Source organism: Mus caroli, chromosome 16 (genome assembly GCF_900094665.2).
Source record: "Mus caroli chromosome 16, CAROLI_EIJ_v1.1, whole genome shotgun sequence".
In the NCBI taxonomy this organism is placed as follows: Eukaryota; Metazoa; Chordata; class Mammalia; order Rodentia; family Muridae; genus Mus; species Mus caroli.
Window position 1 is genome coordinate 12,746,073 of NC_034585.1, and position 17,709 is coordinate 12,763,781.

The 17,709-nt window shown below is 40.8% G+C and overlaps 1 protein-coding gene across 1 annotated transcript in view; it reads left to right on the forward strand.

The window, feature by feature from the left end:
• The window catches only part of Pkp2 (plakophilin 2), a 62,833-nt gene that overhangs the window by 40,006 nt on the left and 5,118 nt on the right, over positions 1 to 17,709 (forward strand). Inside the window, exons 7-10 of the mRNA XM_021184706.2 lie at positions 8,704 to 8,821; positions 9,985 to 10,149; positions 10,948 to 11,121; positions 15,580 to 15,733. Of these exons, the coding sequence (XP_021040365.1) occupies positions 8,704 to 8,821; positions 9,985 to 10,149; positions 10,948 to 11,121; positions 15,580 to 15,733 (611 nt within the window). The remainder of the gene's footprint in view (positions 1 to 8,703; positions 8,822 to 9,984; positions 10,150 to 10,947; positions 11,122 to 15,579; positions 15,734 to 17,709) is intronic.

The following is a 17,709-nucleotide window of genomic DNA, read 5'->3' on the forward strand; positions in this document are numbered from 1 at the left end:
CATGCCTACATCTGATTGGTTAATTTCTCTCTCATCTGATTGGTTAACTTGTCTCTCATCTGATTGGTTAACTTCTCTCTCATCTGATTGGTTAATTTTGGTTAATTCTCAAAACCTCATCTTGGCAAAAAAACTTTACTGCCTATGTATGCGTGGTGGCCAGCAGAAGCCAGCGCCACCCTGCAACGGCACATGTGGCTTCCCACAGGATATTAGAAAGCTGTCTTCATCCAGACCAAGAAGGCCTAATGTCTTAATAAAACCTAAGACCAAATGACACACTTCCCCCAGGAAGGCCACATCTACTTCAACAAAGCCATATGTCCTAATCTTTTCAAATAATGCTATTTCCTATGAACCTATAGGAGCCATTTTCATTCAAACTACTACAGAGCGCCTCCAGGACAAGTCAACTGGTACCACATTCAGAGGCACAGAGTTCTTTAGGCCCATGGGACATGCCACCCAAGAGTGAATTCCATTTTAAATCAGGGTTCTGGATTGGTGTTGCATACTAAAAAGTGACCATCCAGGGGGCTGGAGAGTTGGCTCAGTGGTTAAGAGCACTGGCTGCTCTTTCAGAGGGTCTGAGTTCAAATCCCAGCAACCACATGGTGGCTCATAACCATCTGTAATGAGATCCAATGTCCTCTTCTGGAGTGTCATATACATAAAGTAAATAAATCTTTAATAAAAAAAAAAAAAGGAAAGAAAAAGAAAAAATGACCCTCCAATGACAGGGTGACCTGTGGGTGATGAGAAACTAGAAAATGTCAAGGGAATAAATTGGTAATGTTTGAAAACTACATTCAACCCTGCCAGGCTCCTGAGACGTAACACTTGTGGGCCATTCCAATGAGAGGAACACATATACAAATAGACAATGACAAACAAATAGAATGGTGGGTGATACGCAGTTAACGGGAGCAGCACAGGTGCCCATGAGGAACGTCAGGAGTTACAACAGTCTGATATTGTAACACTAGAATAGCCAAATATTTTTAAATATATCTAGTTTTTTATCATTTGTATTAGATCTTCCAAACTTTAATATTGTATGTATTACCTTTGTACCCCAAATAAGTTATCCAGACCTTTTATATTTTATAGAAACCTTTTAGCTTTTTATTCTGTAAACAAAACAATCTCGATAGATAGATAGATATCTCCTTATTTATTAAAACATTTTATGTTTTCATTTTATAACATTTTTGCCAGACAGTGGTGGTGCATGCCTTTAATTCCAGCACTTGGAAGGCAGAGGCAGGCAGATTTCTGAGTTTGAGGCTAGCTTGGTCTACAGAGTGAGTTCCAGGACAGCCAATGCTACACAGAGAAATCATGTCTCGAAAAACAAAACAAAACAAAATGTGTAACATTTTTATCATTTAATACCATGAGATAATATAGTCATATAGATCAATCTCCCCCTTTTTACTTTTAAAATAAAAATTTGGATGACATGACCTGTTTGGGACAATTATACTTTAGTTATGAAGACCCAATAGAACCTACCTTAGCAGATATTGAATGGCAGCTACTGTAATTATGTTTTGATTTATTTTTTTTTAGACTAGCAGTCTAAAATATTAGCTTTTTTGTTAGGTTTGTATATTATGTAAAAATCATATCAAAATTTAAACAACATTAAAATGATAAAATTAACATCTTTTCAGCTCCAGGATGCTGAGCCTAGAGGGTTGTTGTCAGAGAGAGAACAGAGGGAACATGGTGGTTGTCAGAGAGGGAACAGAGGGAACTGCCAGCTCAGCTTCAGCTTCTACTTTTTTAATTTACCTCTTAGACTGTTCTGTTCTCCTCCCTGTCACAGAGCCAGGGGACCTTTGTGACCTACGAGAGGTGTTTAAAGGACATACTGAGAAAAAACACGCTTCCATCTGAAATGGGAGGCCAAATCCAGTACTCCAGACTCAGCGCTTTGGCTTAAACAGCACAGGACAATTTGGCCACAGCAGCTCTTTTGTTTATGAGTTGGGGCTCATTAGCTCTGATAGCATCTAAGAGAGGAATTTAGGAATTAGTTTAGAAGTCTGAGCTAGCAAAACCTGATGTGCAGAAATACTTTAGAGGAGGAGGGGTGGAGGTGGGGGAGACCTAAGAGGATATTTCAGAGCTTCTATCATTATGAAGTTGTCAGTGCCTGGCCACCCCTAACAGACACCTTCACCCACCTCTGCTGTGCCACTGCCTGAGTGAATACAATTTGGCTCCCTTTCTCTTGTGAGGGTATCACTTTGCTCTGAGGGGTGGAGACTGGTCAGCTGGCTGCCCCAGCCTTTAAAGACCACACATTTGCTAGCACTGAGGTCTTCTGGAGCCAGCACAGCCACGAGCCAGCACTGCTGTCTCTGTTTGGCCACTACTACAACACTCAACTGTGTTCTTTCTCTTAGTCCATCTGTCTGTAAGGGAGCTGCTGTAGTAGAGGTATTTGGCTCAGATAAATTGATAAGAGCCATTTTTGGCAATTTTGAAATAAAAAACCCATTTCTTATGCTCTGAAGCAAAAGTAATTTTAAACTTGATGCCACTTTCCTGTCTTCAAGATCTTTTTATCCCTATTTTCTGTTCTTTATTTGTATCTTTTATCTTCTGTTTGGAGGAGACTGACCAGATCTATACAGGGTGTTAAATTACAATTTATTCAACTTTATGCTATGGTAAATAATCTGTAATCAAATTCCAGTGCAAACTCATCGATTGGAAATCCACTGGCCTTTGTAGGGGGTAGTTTGTCCTTAGACATTTACTTATATGTTCCCATATACTTAAATTTATAGGGCCATTTTAGGAAACCAAGGGCAGATTTTTTTTAATAAAATAGATTTATTTTTTTAAATAAGGAACTTTTGGGGCTGGTTGGTTGATTGGTGGTTTTGTTTGTTTGTTTTTAGAGACAGGGTTTCTGAGAGCCTCCAGAACTCATTCTGTAGACCAGGCTAGCCTTGAACTTGGAGATCTTCCTGCCTCTGCACCTCTGCCTCGAGTGCTAGGATTAAAGGTGTGTGCCACCAGGCCTGCCTTATAAAGAGCTTTGTCAGGACTTTAGCAATACATTACAAGAACTAAAATGGAAAACGATGCTAAAGGAAAGCAAGTGTCCACCCTGCAGTGGGCCCTCCTGTGCTCAGGTGGTCCCTGTGGTGTGACTGTGTAATGCTGTGTTTGTCTGTACATGATGGCTGCACTTTCTTTTTCTACCATACTTGGTTGTCCTTGTTCAGGCAGTAGTTTGACCTGGACCAGCAGGTCATTCTTCAGTGACAACGTCATGGGGTGGGGGGGTAGGGGGTGCCAGGGATGAGGACGATAGAGAAGAAGACAAAAACTGGGGTCAGGAGGTCTTACATCCAGCATGTCCTCTCTCTATGTACATCATGTTCTCAGGGAAAGCCTTGGATCAGTCCAGTCCTCAACACCTCATTCCCTTAGTTTCCTGGCTTTCCATTCCTTCCTACTTGGAGTTGCAAATTTAACAGTTAGAGGCAGACATTAGTATATAAGCCTGGCCCTTGGTATGTTTCCTAAACCAATCTATTTTCCTGAAACTTATTTTCTTATAGTTGAACAAAATCCATTTTGTATATGTCTAAAATTGTCACTGTTCATTCATCTTTTGATGACCATCAGGCTGGTTGTATTTCTTCACTATTGTAAGTACAGCAGCCACAAACGTGGAAGTGCACATATCTCTATTGTAGGATTAGAGCCCTTTGTGTGTATGCCCAGGTGCAGCTGGGTTGTATGGCAATTTTCTTTTAGTATTTCCAGTGACTGCATAAGCTCCCATTCCTACTAATCGTATCTAAGGCTCCTCTTTCCTCACATCCTCTCCAGCATTTGCTGTCATTTGATTTCTTGATGGTCTTTCTGACAAGGCTGAAATATTATCTCAAAGTAGTTTCAATTTATATTTCTCTCATGGCTAGAAATACTGAGCAGTTTTTTGTTTGGTTTTGTTCTATAGGGGTTTTCTAATTTCATTGTGTTTCAAGCCTACAGGGAATTGGACCTAAGCCGTCCTGTGTGCTAGCGAAGTGCTCTAACTTACCCCCACCCCCAACCCATCTGCATTTGTTCTTTGGAAAACTGCTCAGATCATTGGCTTGTTTTTTGTTTGGTCGGTTTGTTTCTTAGGTTTAATGTCCGACCTCCTTTATATGTTTTAACTATTAACCCCGTGTTTGAGGTATAAATGGACATTTCTTTTTCTCTTATTCATTGGGTTGTCTGTTTATTCTGTTTCTTTTTCTGTTCAGAAACTTTTTAATTTCATGTGGTCTCATTTGTCAGTTCTTGAGGCTGTCCCCTGTGCTGTGGAAATCCTATTCCCATGCCGTAGGTTACTGTGTGAATGGTGTTTCCATCGTGACACCTTTAATCCTCACAGAGACATAGCAGGCTTCCTTTGAGTTCTAGCAAGGGCCAAGGTGGCTTTTGCTTTCTTCACTGTGACTCAGGAATGTGAGAGGGGAACAGTCTTGGAAATAGTCCAGAATCGCAGATGTGCCCCAGACAAAGCATCTGAAACATTTAAACCGGCCAGGACCGAGACACCCCAGAGATACCCTAGGGTCCGAGTCACTTCCCTGACTCCATTAAAAGCTATACTGGAGAAGGGGGGTCCTAATGTCACTCACTGGCAGCAGATACTGCTTTTGGGGCTAGTAGAAGTTCATAATGCCTTCATGAGCACCATCTTCCCTCATGGCTCTCTTGTTACTGAGGACTGGTTTAGAGGCTCATTTTCACTTTGCAATAAGGTGGTTATTTTGGTCTATTTAATTTATACTTCTGAGGTACTTTCCATGTTAAGTCTCCATTGAGTTACATACAGGAAAGAATAATAAGTAAGTTTTTCTCAGCATTTAGGAGGCACATTGTAAAAGGATACATCCTGTCTATGTTAATTCTATTTCCTACAAACTTTAAAGATTAGCTATTAAAAATGCCATTTCACATAAATTAATTGGTTTTTATCAGAGTAGTATAATAGTAAACTACTTTTTGTCTAATGACTTCTGTTCACAGGTGAAGTGGTATAATCTGCCCTTGTTTATATTTTTGGTGTCTGAATAAGATGGGAAATATTTTTGATATGAAGGGGCAGTAGTGAGGCACCAGGATTCCATGCACTTCCTGTCAGCAAAGGTATCAACTGCCAGGAACCCCTGATAAGTCCTATTTTGAGCAAGCAGTGTCAGGATAATAGAAGACAGACACAGTTTACTGCTGCAAGGCTGGCAGCAGAGCCAACTGCACTACCATCCTACTCACAACCGACTCTCTGGAGCTACACAAAGCCAAGTCCCCTTGTCAAACTATGCAGGAGGCTCAGCTAGTGAACAAGACAGACCTTCTGCCTTGTCAAAGCAATTTTAAGGGGTCATTTCTCTAATCCAGGGGCTAGAAAAAAGTCAGAAGCTTTGATACATAAAAAGCACTTTCTTGTTGGGAACATATGATATCTGCTACACAAAGAACAAAAAGAATGAATGTTAGATAAGGCTTTTTCTCTCCTGTACCACTCTTCATAAGATAGAGAAAGTAGTCCTCCTATGGGACTGGAGAGATGGCTCAGCAGCTAAGAGCATTAGATGTTCTTACAGAAGACCCAGGTACAATTCCCAGCCTTCGCATAACATCTCACAAGCATTTGTAAGTTCAGTTTCGGGGGATCTGATTCCCTCTTCTGACTCCCACAGATGCTGCTACACAGACAGACCCATACTCAGAAAAATAAAATGGAAGAAAATAGTCCTCCTGCCCTGACATTACTACTAATTTATTTTCAGTGGGAAAGGTAACTAAGCTCTTTGAGGCTTTTCTTTCTTCATGTGAGGAATTAGGAGACCAAACCAATGTGTTTTCAATCCCTGTGAAGCTTGCGGAGACTCCTCCTAGGTGGACTCTAGCTGGTGGCCCGCTCTGCACACAAGAGTCAGTGCAGAAGACCTTAACGTGAAGCAGGGCCTTTGAATCATTCTCAACAGATGAGCAGTGGGTTTTGTTTTTTTTTGTTTTGTTTTGTTTTCTTAAAAAGGGCTCCTTCTAGGCCCATGGCAGGCATCATCTGTGCTTGACAGTGGAAAAGAAAAGTAGTCAATTTTGGCTACCTTCGTGGTCTTACACACAACAAAAATGTATCATCAAAGATTAAAATGATCAGGAGGCCTAGCAACTTTTAGTGGACTCAGAAAGTAAACAGAGATAGGTGGTGTCAGTTTAAACGATCATTTCTTAGGAAAACGCTATAGTCACCTGATTTTGTTTCCACTTAGTAAACCCATTCATTATATCTTTTTATTTTTAAAATAGTTTTATTTATTTATATTCCAAACGTTGACCCCCTTCCCAGTCCTCTCTCCAAGAGTTCTTCACCCCCCCCCCTTTGTCTCTGAGAGGATGCTTTCCCTTCACTCAGCATCCCCTTTCCCTGGGGCATTAAGTCTCTACAGGATTAGGTTCATCCTCCCACTGAGGCCAGACAAGGCAGTCAGTCCTCTGCTATGTATGTGCTGGGGGCCATGGACCAGCCTATGGATGGTCTTTGGTTGGAGGCTTAGTCTCTGGGAGCTCCCAGGGGTCCAGGTTAGTTGACACTGTTGGTCTTCCTATGGGGTTGCCATCCCCTTCAGCTTCTTCAATCCTTCCCCTAACTCTTCCATAGGGATTCCTAACCTCAATCCAATGGTTGACTTCATTATGTTTTTAAAATGTGTTTTTTACTGCATTATATGCATGTGAAAGTTTAGAGGACAACTTGGCCACAGTCTGTTCTCTCCAGCATGTGTGTATCAGTTATCAAACTCATATTCTCAGGCTTGGCAGAAAGCACCTTTAATTCTTTTTTTTGTTTTTTTGTTTTTTGTTTTTTGTTTTTCGAGACAGGGTTTCTCTATGTAGCCCTGGCTGTCCTGGAACTACTCTGTATAGACCAGGCTGGCCTCGAACTCAGAAATCCGCCTGCCTCTGCCTCCCAAGTGCTGGGACTAAAGGCGTGCGCCACCACTGCCGGGCAGCACCTTTAATTCTAAACCTTCTCACCAACCTTCATTATCCTGTCTTATAATTAACAAAACTACAGTTTCTCACAACAAATGAATCACTTATTTGATTATTTTAAATATTCAAAGTCACTAAAGAGATTTTGTTAGTATCAAGTAGTACCATCTCTTGTCTTTTGCTCTCAAGTTGAACTGTAAGAGTGCCATTTTGGTGCTAAAAGCAGCCAAGCAGGGTTGATTTCAAGAGATCAGCCTGTAGATGGGAGCTCTGTACCTTCAATATACCTGCTTCCGCTCCCTTTACTTCTGATGTGATGCTGGGCACATTTGTTCTTTTGAAGTCAGTATTGGAGGACAGGAAATATTTTGAAATCACTTAATGCAATTATGTTTTTAAATTAAGAAAATAAGTTGCCAGTTCTCGAATTATTAGTCTTCTAGTGATACTACCTGAGACATTATAGAGAACTTCTGAATATATTTTTGATGATCTACTTGCTTATAAGTGGGCATGACACAATTTTTTTTTAATTAAATTTGGAAAAGGGACGAGGAGGCAGTTCTCAAATTCCAAAACCTAATATTTTCTTAGTATTCTTTTTATTCTATGTATATGTCTGACTGAGTTTTTATGTACCATGTGCATGTGGGAGCTCACATAAACCAGATGGCATCAGATCTCCTGAAATTGGAGTCAAGAGACCTTTATGAAGCACCAGACGTGGGTGCGGGGAACTGGGCCTGGGTCCTCAATGAGAGCAGTAAGAGATCTTAACCACTGCTATCTCCACAGCCTCTTTCAACTGTTCTATTGACCAAAGTGTTAACCTTCTCCAGAGAAAAGTATCTTGAGGAGTAAATGATTAAAAGAAAAACTTAATGCAAGGGGATATAGAAACAATAATACCAGAATACAAATGTGGCCGGAGTCTCCAGTGTGACCACAACATACTTTACCATATTTGTTCAGCTGCTTTTCTCTATAAGGAAGCGGCCTCCACTGTGGTCATGGCCTAGCAAAATTAGAAAAAGACTAAGTACAGAGGTATTTATAGATGAGGATTCTGGCATCACAGACCCTGTAAAGTCTGTTTTCTCTGATAGCTTAGTTCTCTACCATTTGAAGGGGAGGACTATTGTGCTTTAGAGGATCAGGCTTAATATTTGTCAATAACAGTTTGTATAAAAACCTTCAAGACTCAAGTAACAGAGTCCAGCACACTTTTGCCAATGAGGAAGGTGAGGCCCAGAACAACATTAAGTTGTTTAGAGTTAAGACATGGAGCAGACTGGGACTTGGACACACAGCATATTGCTCTATCTAGTGTGCTGTGTTTCTTTACTTACAAACATTTGCCTCATATCTGCCTCTCGAGAAAACTATGGGCAAGACCTTGTAAACCTGTCTGGGCCATGGAATGCTACCGTGGAATGCAGCAGGTAGTGACTCACTGATGGGATCCTGTCCTTACGGTCTCAGGTTTGGCATTAGGATGTCTCCCTGGACTGATGATAAGCTCTGACTGGTGGAAACCTTAAACGAACCTTTGAGACTCAGGTCTATTGGGTTCATAGCACACATCTTGCATAGGCCTTTGGGATGTGTAGCACATGACTTCCTCGGGTTTTTAGGATACATAGAATACATCTTACCATTTCTTGTTGTCCTTGAAAGGAACATGAGCTCCGCTGGCCCTGATGGGAGGAAGATGATGAGAAGGTGTGATGGTCTCATTGACTCATTGGTCCACTATGTCAGAGGAACTATTGCAGACTACCAGCCAGATGATAAGGTAACTCCACAGTTAACCTTCCTTGTGCCAAATTACCCACTAAGATGCTTCAGATAGTAAAATAATTGCTTGGGTGTAGTTTTGTTCCTTGACTTACTTGCTAAAGCCAGAGTTTTCATTACATGTGTATGCACTTTAATTTTCTTTTCTTTTTTTCCAAGAGAGAGTTTCTTTAGTGTAGATCTGGTTGTCCTGAAACTAGTTCTGTAGACCACATTGGCCTCGAATTCACAGAGATCCACCTGTTTCTGCCTCCCAAGTGCTGAGATTAAAGGTGTAAGTCACTGCACCCAGCTGTCACTTAAATTTTCTATCTAGCCTCAGACTAGAAGTTCTTCCAGAGCCAAATTTCCAACAAACTTTTTAACAACTCAGTGTGGATATTCTTCAGGAACACAAATTCATGTTCAACAATAAGCTTAAATTCATCTCTTCCATCACCACAATCTTCTTTCTAATCTTTCTAACATCAGCTTATCCATAGCTGGCGATTATAGGTCAGTGGTAACACACTGGCCTGACATGTGTAACATCGTACCTAGGTTCCAGCTGTAGCACTGTGTATAGAACAGACTGTAGAATAGGTGACCAAGTGAGTCATCACCATTTGTCAAAAGCAGATTGCCTCTGAATGACTTGCACCGTCCCTCTTCCCTCAGGCCCCGCATGCACAGGCAGTACATCATATGCTACTTCTCCAACACCATATCTACCGCTTACATTTGTGTGACCTTTACACTAGCTGCTATAGTAGCCTCCTGATTGGTCACGATAAGCAGTGTTATATCTTATTCCCATCTTAGTGTAGCTGCCAATTTATGTATGTGAAGTTTGAAGTTGTTCTAGACATACATGTTTTTTAGAAATATGCTAAGAGGCTAAAACTATAGCTCAGTGGTAGAACATTTGTACACTGTGCAAGAAGCCTTGGGTTCAGTTTCCAGTTATGTTTTTAAAGAAGGTTGGGAGGCTACCATCATTGGTCAGGAACATAGTACTCCTGACTATTCATTCATGTTCTAACATTAGCCATTCCAGCTAGCCTCAGTGATTCCTGTATACCTTAGGTCCAAGCATACTAATTTTAAGAGCTGAAGCCTAAACAACCTTGTCATCTGAAAGGGACGGCAGTACGTATATTTATTCGTGTTCTGTTTCCTCAGGCCACAGAGAACTGTGTGTGCATTCTTCATAACCTCTCCTACCAGCTGGAGGCAGAGCTCCCAGAGAAATATTCCCAGAGTATCTACATGCAAAACCGGAATATCCAGACTAACAGTAACAAAAGTATTGGGTGTTTTGGCAGCCGAAGTAGGAAACTAAAAGAGGTATGATGGGAGATCCTCGAGAGACTGTGGGCTGTAGATGTGGACAAAGGAGCAGTTGGGCTGGAGGCTCTGATTCCTGCATTCATGTTGGCTACTGTTTCAGATTATTTTAGTTCTCACATTAGTCCTCCTGTGAGGCTTCACCAGGAAGGAAACAGGAACAGAAAATCTCATGAGTTTTCCTACATTAATTCAGTGTTTGGGTGACAAGGATAAACTTTAGTCCCCACTTACCCGGCTCTGGATTTGTGCTGTTAGCTGTTAAGCCATGCTGCCCTGTGTCCTTTGTGGGCCATACTTCAGCCATTGTTTGAACATTACCTGTAGCCTAAAAATAAACCATGATGAACACATTAAGAACAAATTTCCTAGGAGGATGCATAGCTCTTTCAAAACTAACATAATAATGAAAAAAATGTTCTTAGTATTGTGGTATTCTTGAATTTGGAAAATGGCTGGTAAATTTAGACCCTTGATACTATTCCAAACCATTCTCTAAGCATCTGAGGAAACAGACATGTTTTTCTTGTCTTCAAAGTAATGGCAACTATTTAGAATTTAGGCTAAATGCACTGGAAACCATTTTAGAAGGACCTATATTTAATTCCCTTACTGTGATGTGTAAAATTGGACAATGTGAGTTTCTTAGAAAGCAACAATTATTGTGAGCTGAAGTTAAGTAATTGAATATACTGTTTTTGTGATTTGTTAGCCTCTGTAGACAGTGTTTCTGGTCTGTTGCTGCGGGTGCAGAGTTATAGGCATCACTTGAAGTGCATTTACTCTGTGTGTATTTAGCAATACCAAGACATGCAGATGCCAGAGGAAAGGAGCAGTCCACACGGCATTGAGTGGCTGTGGCATTCCATTGTGATAAGGATGTATTTGTCCTTAATTGCCAAGAGTACCCGAAACTATACCCAAGAGGCATCACTTGGGGCTCTCCAGAACCTCACAGCAGGAGGCGGCCCGGTAAGTCTTGTTTCAGTTTTTCTACTTCTTAAAATGAGGTCACTGTGGACATGTCTAGCTCAGATGCAGAGAAGAAGCAATCAGGCAGAAGAAGCAAATGTTTCCTCATTCCAGCCAGGACAGGTCTCAGACACCACGAGGGCTTTTAGCCTTCCATCGTCTTCAGCCTCAGTGTCTGTACAGCTGTGTCTGACCACACTTACAACTACACAGTGGCTTTTATATTGCCTAGTTCTTCTTCCATTACAGGCCTCAGATCACTGCCTCAAACTAGTTGTGAAAAATACAGAGAAGGAAAGAAAAGAATTTCTCATATTGTAGAACTCAGAGATTTGGGGTGGGTCTCTTTTCCTTCATGATTAGTCTTGAATACCTCTCTCCATCTCTGGATTCTCTTTCCTGGATTCATTTCACAGGAAATGAGGATAGCTAGGAATGACCACAGGCATACATCTTATTAACCTGGCATCCTTACAAGAAGTGCTATTAAGAACTCAGCAAATGTGTCTCACTGGTCCCATTTGTATCTCAGCTGGGCTTTGGAAAGAGACTGTAATGTTAATTGGCCCTGCCTGGGTAAAGTGCCCAGGGTACAAGTTTGCACTGACTTGCTGCTTGCACAACCTGTGCTCCCTCACAGAAGTCAGTGTTTACACCAGAAGAAGCAGTATGTTCATTCTTTGTAGGTAAGAGCACAATGTCTGTGATACTGTGGGATTTGAAGGATACCTGCATGTCTGCGTCTTGGAAATCACCCACAGCACAGAGCTCATTCTCTTTCCCAATGACTTCCTTTTTATCACCAAAGTCAAAGCATATAGCAGAAGGTTATTGCCTGTCTGTACATTGTATGTATATTATATATTTATATATCCTATTTTGAATCATTATTTGAACTAAGCTTATAGTACCTTGCTTATAAAGTAAGTACTCCAAAATAGTTCATTACATAGCTGGTCTTTAGGTATGTATCTCCACATGAAAACATTCTTTGAGGGAACAGAAACATATGAGGAAGTGTCTTCACATAGAAGCTTATATTAAATACAACGGTGAAATGATAAGGTCAGCTTACCATTGCATTGTGGTTGAGAATACAAACAATCATTTCTTTGATTTGTCATAAGCTTGCTTGTGAACGAAGAGAAAGGAAGAACTCTATTGTTTCAAGAAACTCAAGTGAGAAAATATGGAATAAAGTAATTTTTACCTGGCTGATTAGGAACTAGTGGTAGAGGAGGGGACTCGGGGTGAGGAAGGACAGCGTGAGCCACACTAAGATGTCTGAACGTTGTTCTGAAGTTGACAGATAACCGTTAACAGATCCTCTGTTGGATTTAAAATCAGCATGTTTTGTTTTTGTTTTTAATATCATGTGCATTGGTGTTTTGCCTGCATGTATGTCTGTGTGGGGATGCCAGATCCCCTGGAACTGGAGTTACAGAACAGCTGGGAGCTGCCATGTGGGTGATGGAAATTGAACTCAGATCCTCTGGAAGAAAAGCCAGTGCTCTTAACATCTGAGCCATCTCTCCAGCCCCTTACATATAAAGGGTTTTTTGTTTGTTTGTTTTTTGTTTGTTTGTTTGTTTTTGTTCTTTTTTCCTTTAAGACAGAGTCTCTTACACAGCTCTGGCTGTCCTGGAACTCATGCTGTAAACCAGGCTGGCCTTGGACTCATAGAGATTCACCTACATCTGCCTCCCAGATGCTATGATTAAAGGTATGCACCACCATTCCTGGCCTGGAAAAACTCTCAAGTTTATTATCACCATTTGAGATCATGGGGAGGGTGGGGCTGGAGAGATGACTCAGCTATTAAAGGCTAGGCTCACAACCAGAAATATAAGAGATCTCGGGGGTGGTTGGATGAATAAGTTTGCAGAAATGCTAATCCAGAAATATACTATTTATTCTAGCACTGGAAAAAAATCTAAAAATCAGAAAAGGCAAAAAGCTAAATGAAGCAACAGTACAGTGTTAGTGGGTAGATTAAACTGGGATGCCAGCATTGTTAACGGTAGAGAGATGGCATTTATGTGATAGTCCTGGGAAGTGTGAAGTGGTTAGTCCTGGGAAATGTGAAGGGGTTAGTCTGCTCAGCTCCATGGATAAGAAGTAGAGAATGCTGACAGCCAGTCTTCATAGCTTTCAGATGAAGTATATGTCTAGATGGCATGTTGGAAAACGAGGAATGCCATGCCTATCCTTCCTCTTGACCCAAGGTCTGGGATTGTTCATAATGCATACGTTCTTCTCTGGATAGCTCTGGGGAAAAGACTCTTCATAGAGAACAGTTGGTGAAAGACAAACGTCTTGAACCCTTTAAAGTTTGACACTCTAGTAAAGTGACGTACTACTTTCCTAGGAATATTGGTTCAAACACAAAAACAGTTTTAGAGATCAGTATTCTACCACCCGTCCTGGCTCTATATTAAGAGACTCAAGTCTAGAAAATAGAGTTGGGAAAACGAAGAATAAAGGTGGTAGGAGGCAAACAGTTTATATGAGACAATAAATGATAAATATCCTGAAGAATGGTTAAGAATCACAAGAATTTTATCTTAGTAGCCTCATATTGGCTTCAAACAGAAGTTTAATATAAAGTCACAGATACAAGGCAAGGCTGCAGTTCTGAGATCTCTTGATGTTAAAAAGGGCCAGATCAGGAAGATTTTTTCCTAGATTTGGGCTGGCAGTAGTCTCAGATACACAGATTACAGAAATCCATGCCAGGATAGTGGCACATGCTTTAATCCCAGTGCTCAGGACGCAGAGGCAGATAGATCTCAGTAAATTCAAGGGCAGCCTGGTCTACATAGCAAGTTCAGTGAAAGCAAGATACATGGTGAGAAAAGATAATCCAACTAGCAATGTGGAGTGTCTTTTTTCAAAAGCTTAATATCTATCTACCTGGCAGTTGCATGTGCATATGAACTCACAGGGAGTGTAAGGGCATGTATAACTGAACAACACCAATTGTACTTCACAAGCTTCTCTCTTTCTTTTTTTCTTCTTAAAAGGTGAATAAGATAGTTTATTCTGGAGCCATTATGAATGACCATGGTCAGGGAACACAGCTTTAGGTTACCCCAAATTCTATATTGCAATGTGAAAGTAGTTTCATGAAGTTTTTATAGTTTTACAGAACAAAGAAAGTCATAAATCAAGGCAAGTTTAAAATACATTGGTGGGTGCACTAGAGAGGCAGGTATATGACAGATTCTTAAAAGAGGAAAACTCCAAGTTGGCTAGGTAGGGAGGGTATGAGGGTGGGTCAGGAAGGAGTTAGGAGGGAAGGATAAATATGACCAAAATACATTTATGAAATTCTCAAAGATTAGTAAAAGCATTCTTTAAATCCCAATTCTCTTTTTAGAATGAATTGAGTTTGTAATTTAGAAATAAATAACCGGGGCTGGTGAGATGGCTCAGTGGGTAAGAGCACCCAACTGCTCTTCCGAAGGTCTGGAGTTCAAATCCCAGCAACCACATGGTGGCTCACAACCATCCATAACGAAATCTGACTCCCTCTTCTGGAGTGTCTGAAGACAGCTACAGTATACTTACATATAAATAAATAAATCTTTAAAAAAGAAAGAAAAGAAAGAAATAACCTTATTGAAATATGGTAATCACCAAAATTTGAGCCAGAAGCAACAGGAACAATAACTAAGCATCAGCCAGGAAATGAAGCGAATTGGCAAGAAAGGAGCTTATGTTTTCTCACCTCCATCGCTTGCACCCAGGAAAGCAAAGACTTGGGTTTACTGTGTAGTTAGCTGTGTGGCCAGCATCTGTATAGCCAAATTCTACCAAGACCACGAAGAAGAGCTTATATTAGCTGAATAGTTCAACATGATAGAAAACATAATGCCCAATTACGTTTATATTATTCAAACCTTGGGAGATGCTCAGTGGTCACTTACACTTACTTGCAAGCATAAGAACCTTAATTTGACTGCCCTTCATGCACATAAAAAGCCAACATAGCCACCTTGAGGTAATGGAAACATGTGGGTCCCAAGAGTTTGCTGGTCAGCCTAGCAGAAACACCAAAATTCAGGTTCACTGAAACCCTGGCTCAAGAGAATAAAGTAGAAGGTGATACAGGATAACTGATATCTTCCTCTGTCTTCACAAGCATTTACAGAAACGTGTACACACACACACACACACACACACACACACACGCAAACATTAAAAATTATATAGTAGTTATCAGACCTATTTTACACAGATGCAAAATAGTAAAAAAGTAACCAGTTTTTAATTGTTTAAAAATACTGGAAACATATTTTTATCAACTATATTGAAAATCTAAAAGAATTTAAAGAAAATATCTATAAACTGCTTTCATTACAGTTCTAGCTTTTGTCCTCCCTCAACCTTTGGAATCTGCAGAGAACTTCTCTGATAGCAAATGTGATAGCATTTACAGGATGTGTCTCACAACAGATACCCACATTGGTAGCTCGCATGGTTGTCCAAAAGGAAAATGGTCTTCAGCATACTCGGAAGATGCTGCACGTGGGTGATCCCAGTGTGAAAAAGACTGCGGTCTCCCTGCTGAGGAATTTGTCACGGAATCTTTCCCTGCAGAATGAAATTGGTGAGTTGAGGTCCGCAAGCCATAGGTGCATTCTGCATATACAGGTACAGGAAAGCAGGTGATAAGTAGCCTGGCTTTGCTGCCCCACATGCTGGGGCAGGCGCCCTCATTCACTGACACTGGATAGTCCTAATATCCAAATTTGCCGTTAACTTGCTTTGATTACTTGCAGAATCGAAGATTACCCTAATAATTTGCAAGACAGGCAATCCACATGACACCGCACCCATAAGCTGTTCCATTCCGTGGGTGTATCAGCTGCATGTTTGTCAGCAACATACATGTAGCTTTAAAATTGTAAATTTTTTTTTGATTTTTAATATTTTTATTACATATTTTCCTCAATTACATTTCCAATGCTATCCCAAAAGTCCCCCATAGCGCCCCCCACTTCCCTACCCACCCATTCCCATTCTTTTGGCCCTGGCATTCCCCTATATTGGGGCATATAAAGTTTGCAAGTCCAATGGGCCTCTCTTTCCATTGATGGCCGACTAGGCCATCTTCTGATTCATATGCAGCTAGAGTCAAGAGCTCCGGGGTTCTGGTTAGTACATCATGTTGTTCCAACAATAGGGTTGCAGATCCCTTTAGCTCCTTGGGTACTTTCTCTAGCTTCTCCATTGGGAGCCCTGTGATACATCCAATAGCTGACTGTGAACATCCACTCCTGTGTTTGCTAGGCCCCGGCATCGTCTCACAGGAGACAGCTATATTTGGGTCCTTTCAGCAAAATCTTGCTAGTGTATGCAATGGTGTCAGCGTTTAGAAGCTGATTATGGGACGGATCCCTGGATACAGCAGTCTCTAAATGGTCCATCCTTTCATCACAGCTACGAACTTTGTCTCTGTAACTCCTTCCCTGGGTGTTTTGTTCCCAATTCTAAGAAGGTGCACAGTGTCCACACTTTGGTCTTCATTCTTCTTGAGTTTCATGCGTTTATCAAATTGTATCTTATATCTTGGGTATCCTAAGTTTTGGGCTAATATCCACTTATCAATGAATACATATTGTGTGAGTTCTTTTGTGATTGTGTTACTTCACTCAAGATGATGCCCTCCAGGTCCATCCATTTGGCTAGGAATTTCATAAATTCATTCTTTTTAATAGCTGAGTAGTACTCCATTGTGTAAATGTACCATAATTTCTGTATCCATTCCTCTGTTGAGGGACATCTGGGTTCTTTCCAGCTTCTGGCTATTATAAATAGGGCTGCTATGAACATAGTGGAGCATGTGTCCTTTTTACCGGTTGGGACATCTTCTGGATATATGCCCTGTAAATTTTCTTAATCTTCAATGTGAAATTTAAACAATAAGACCTATCTTGACTCTGAGTTTTAGGAGCCAAGAATAAGGAAAGATCCATTTCAATACATGTTGTGTTTTTAATGAGATTTCTAACTAGGTCGATTTTCATTTATTTATTTGTTTGTTAGTTTATTGAGATGGGGTAGGGGGAGTGAATGTATTGTGGATATCCCATAATATATTACAGAATATATTTTATTGATACATGTATTATCCTAAGACAAATAAAGATGACAAAAAACTTCTGTAATTGCTGCCACTCCTCAGCCTTGATCTATGGAGGGATCTCCTGGTGTGGTGGTGAGAAGGAGGCGGCACAGCTCTCATTGAGCAGCTCAGGTCTTCCTGTTATCTGTCTCAGAATTATTTCTTATTGTCCACATAAGTTGTAAAAGGAATAGTCATGTTCTCAAGGTCTTCAGCCTGTGTTTAACCTTCTGATGTAACTTACGTCTCTTGAGAGCTTAGTGTATGTGGCCAAAGTAATGTGCATTAACTCCTGAGCTCGCTCAGAACAACATGTGGAGAAAGAGAGTGTTATTTCCGTATTAGACATAGAGGAATTCGTCAGAGAGGGGAAGAGAGCTGGTGTGCCTTGCAGAGGCCGGGAATCTAAAGACTCGGCTGTGGATTGGTCCTGGCTTAAGGAAAGGTGGTTAAGTCCT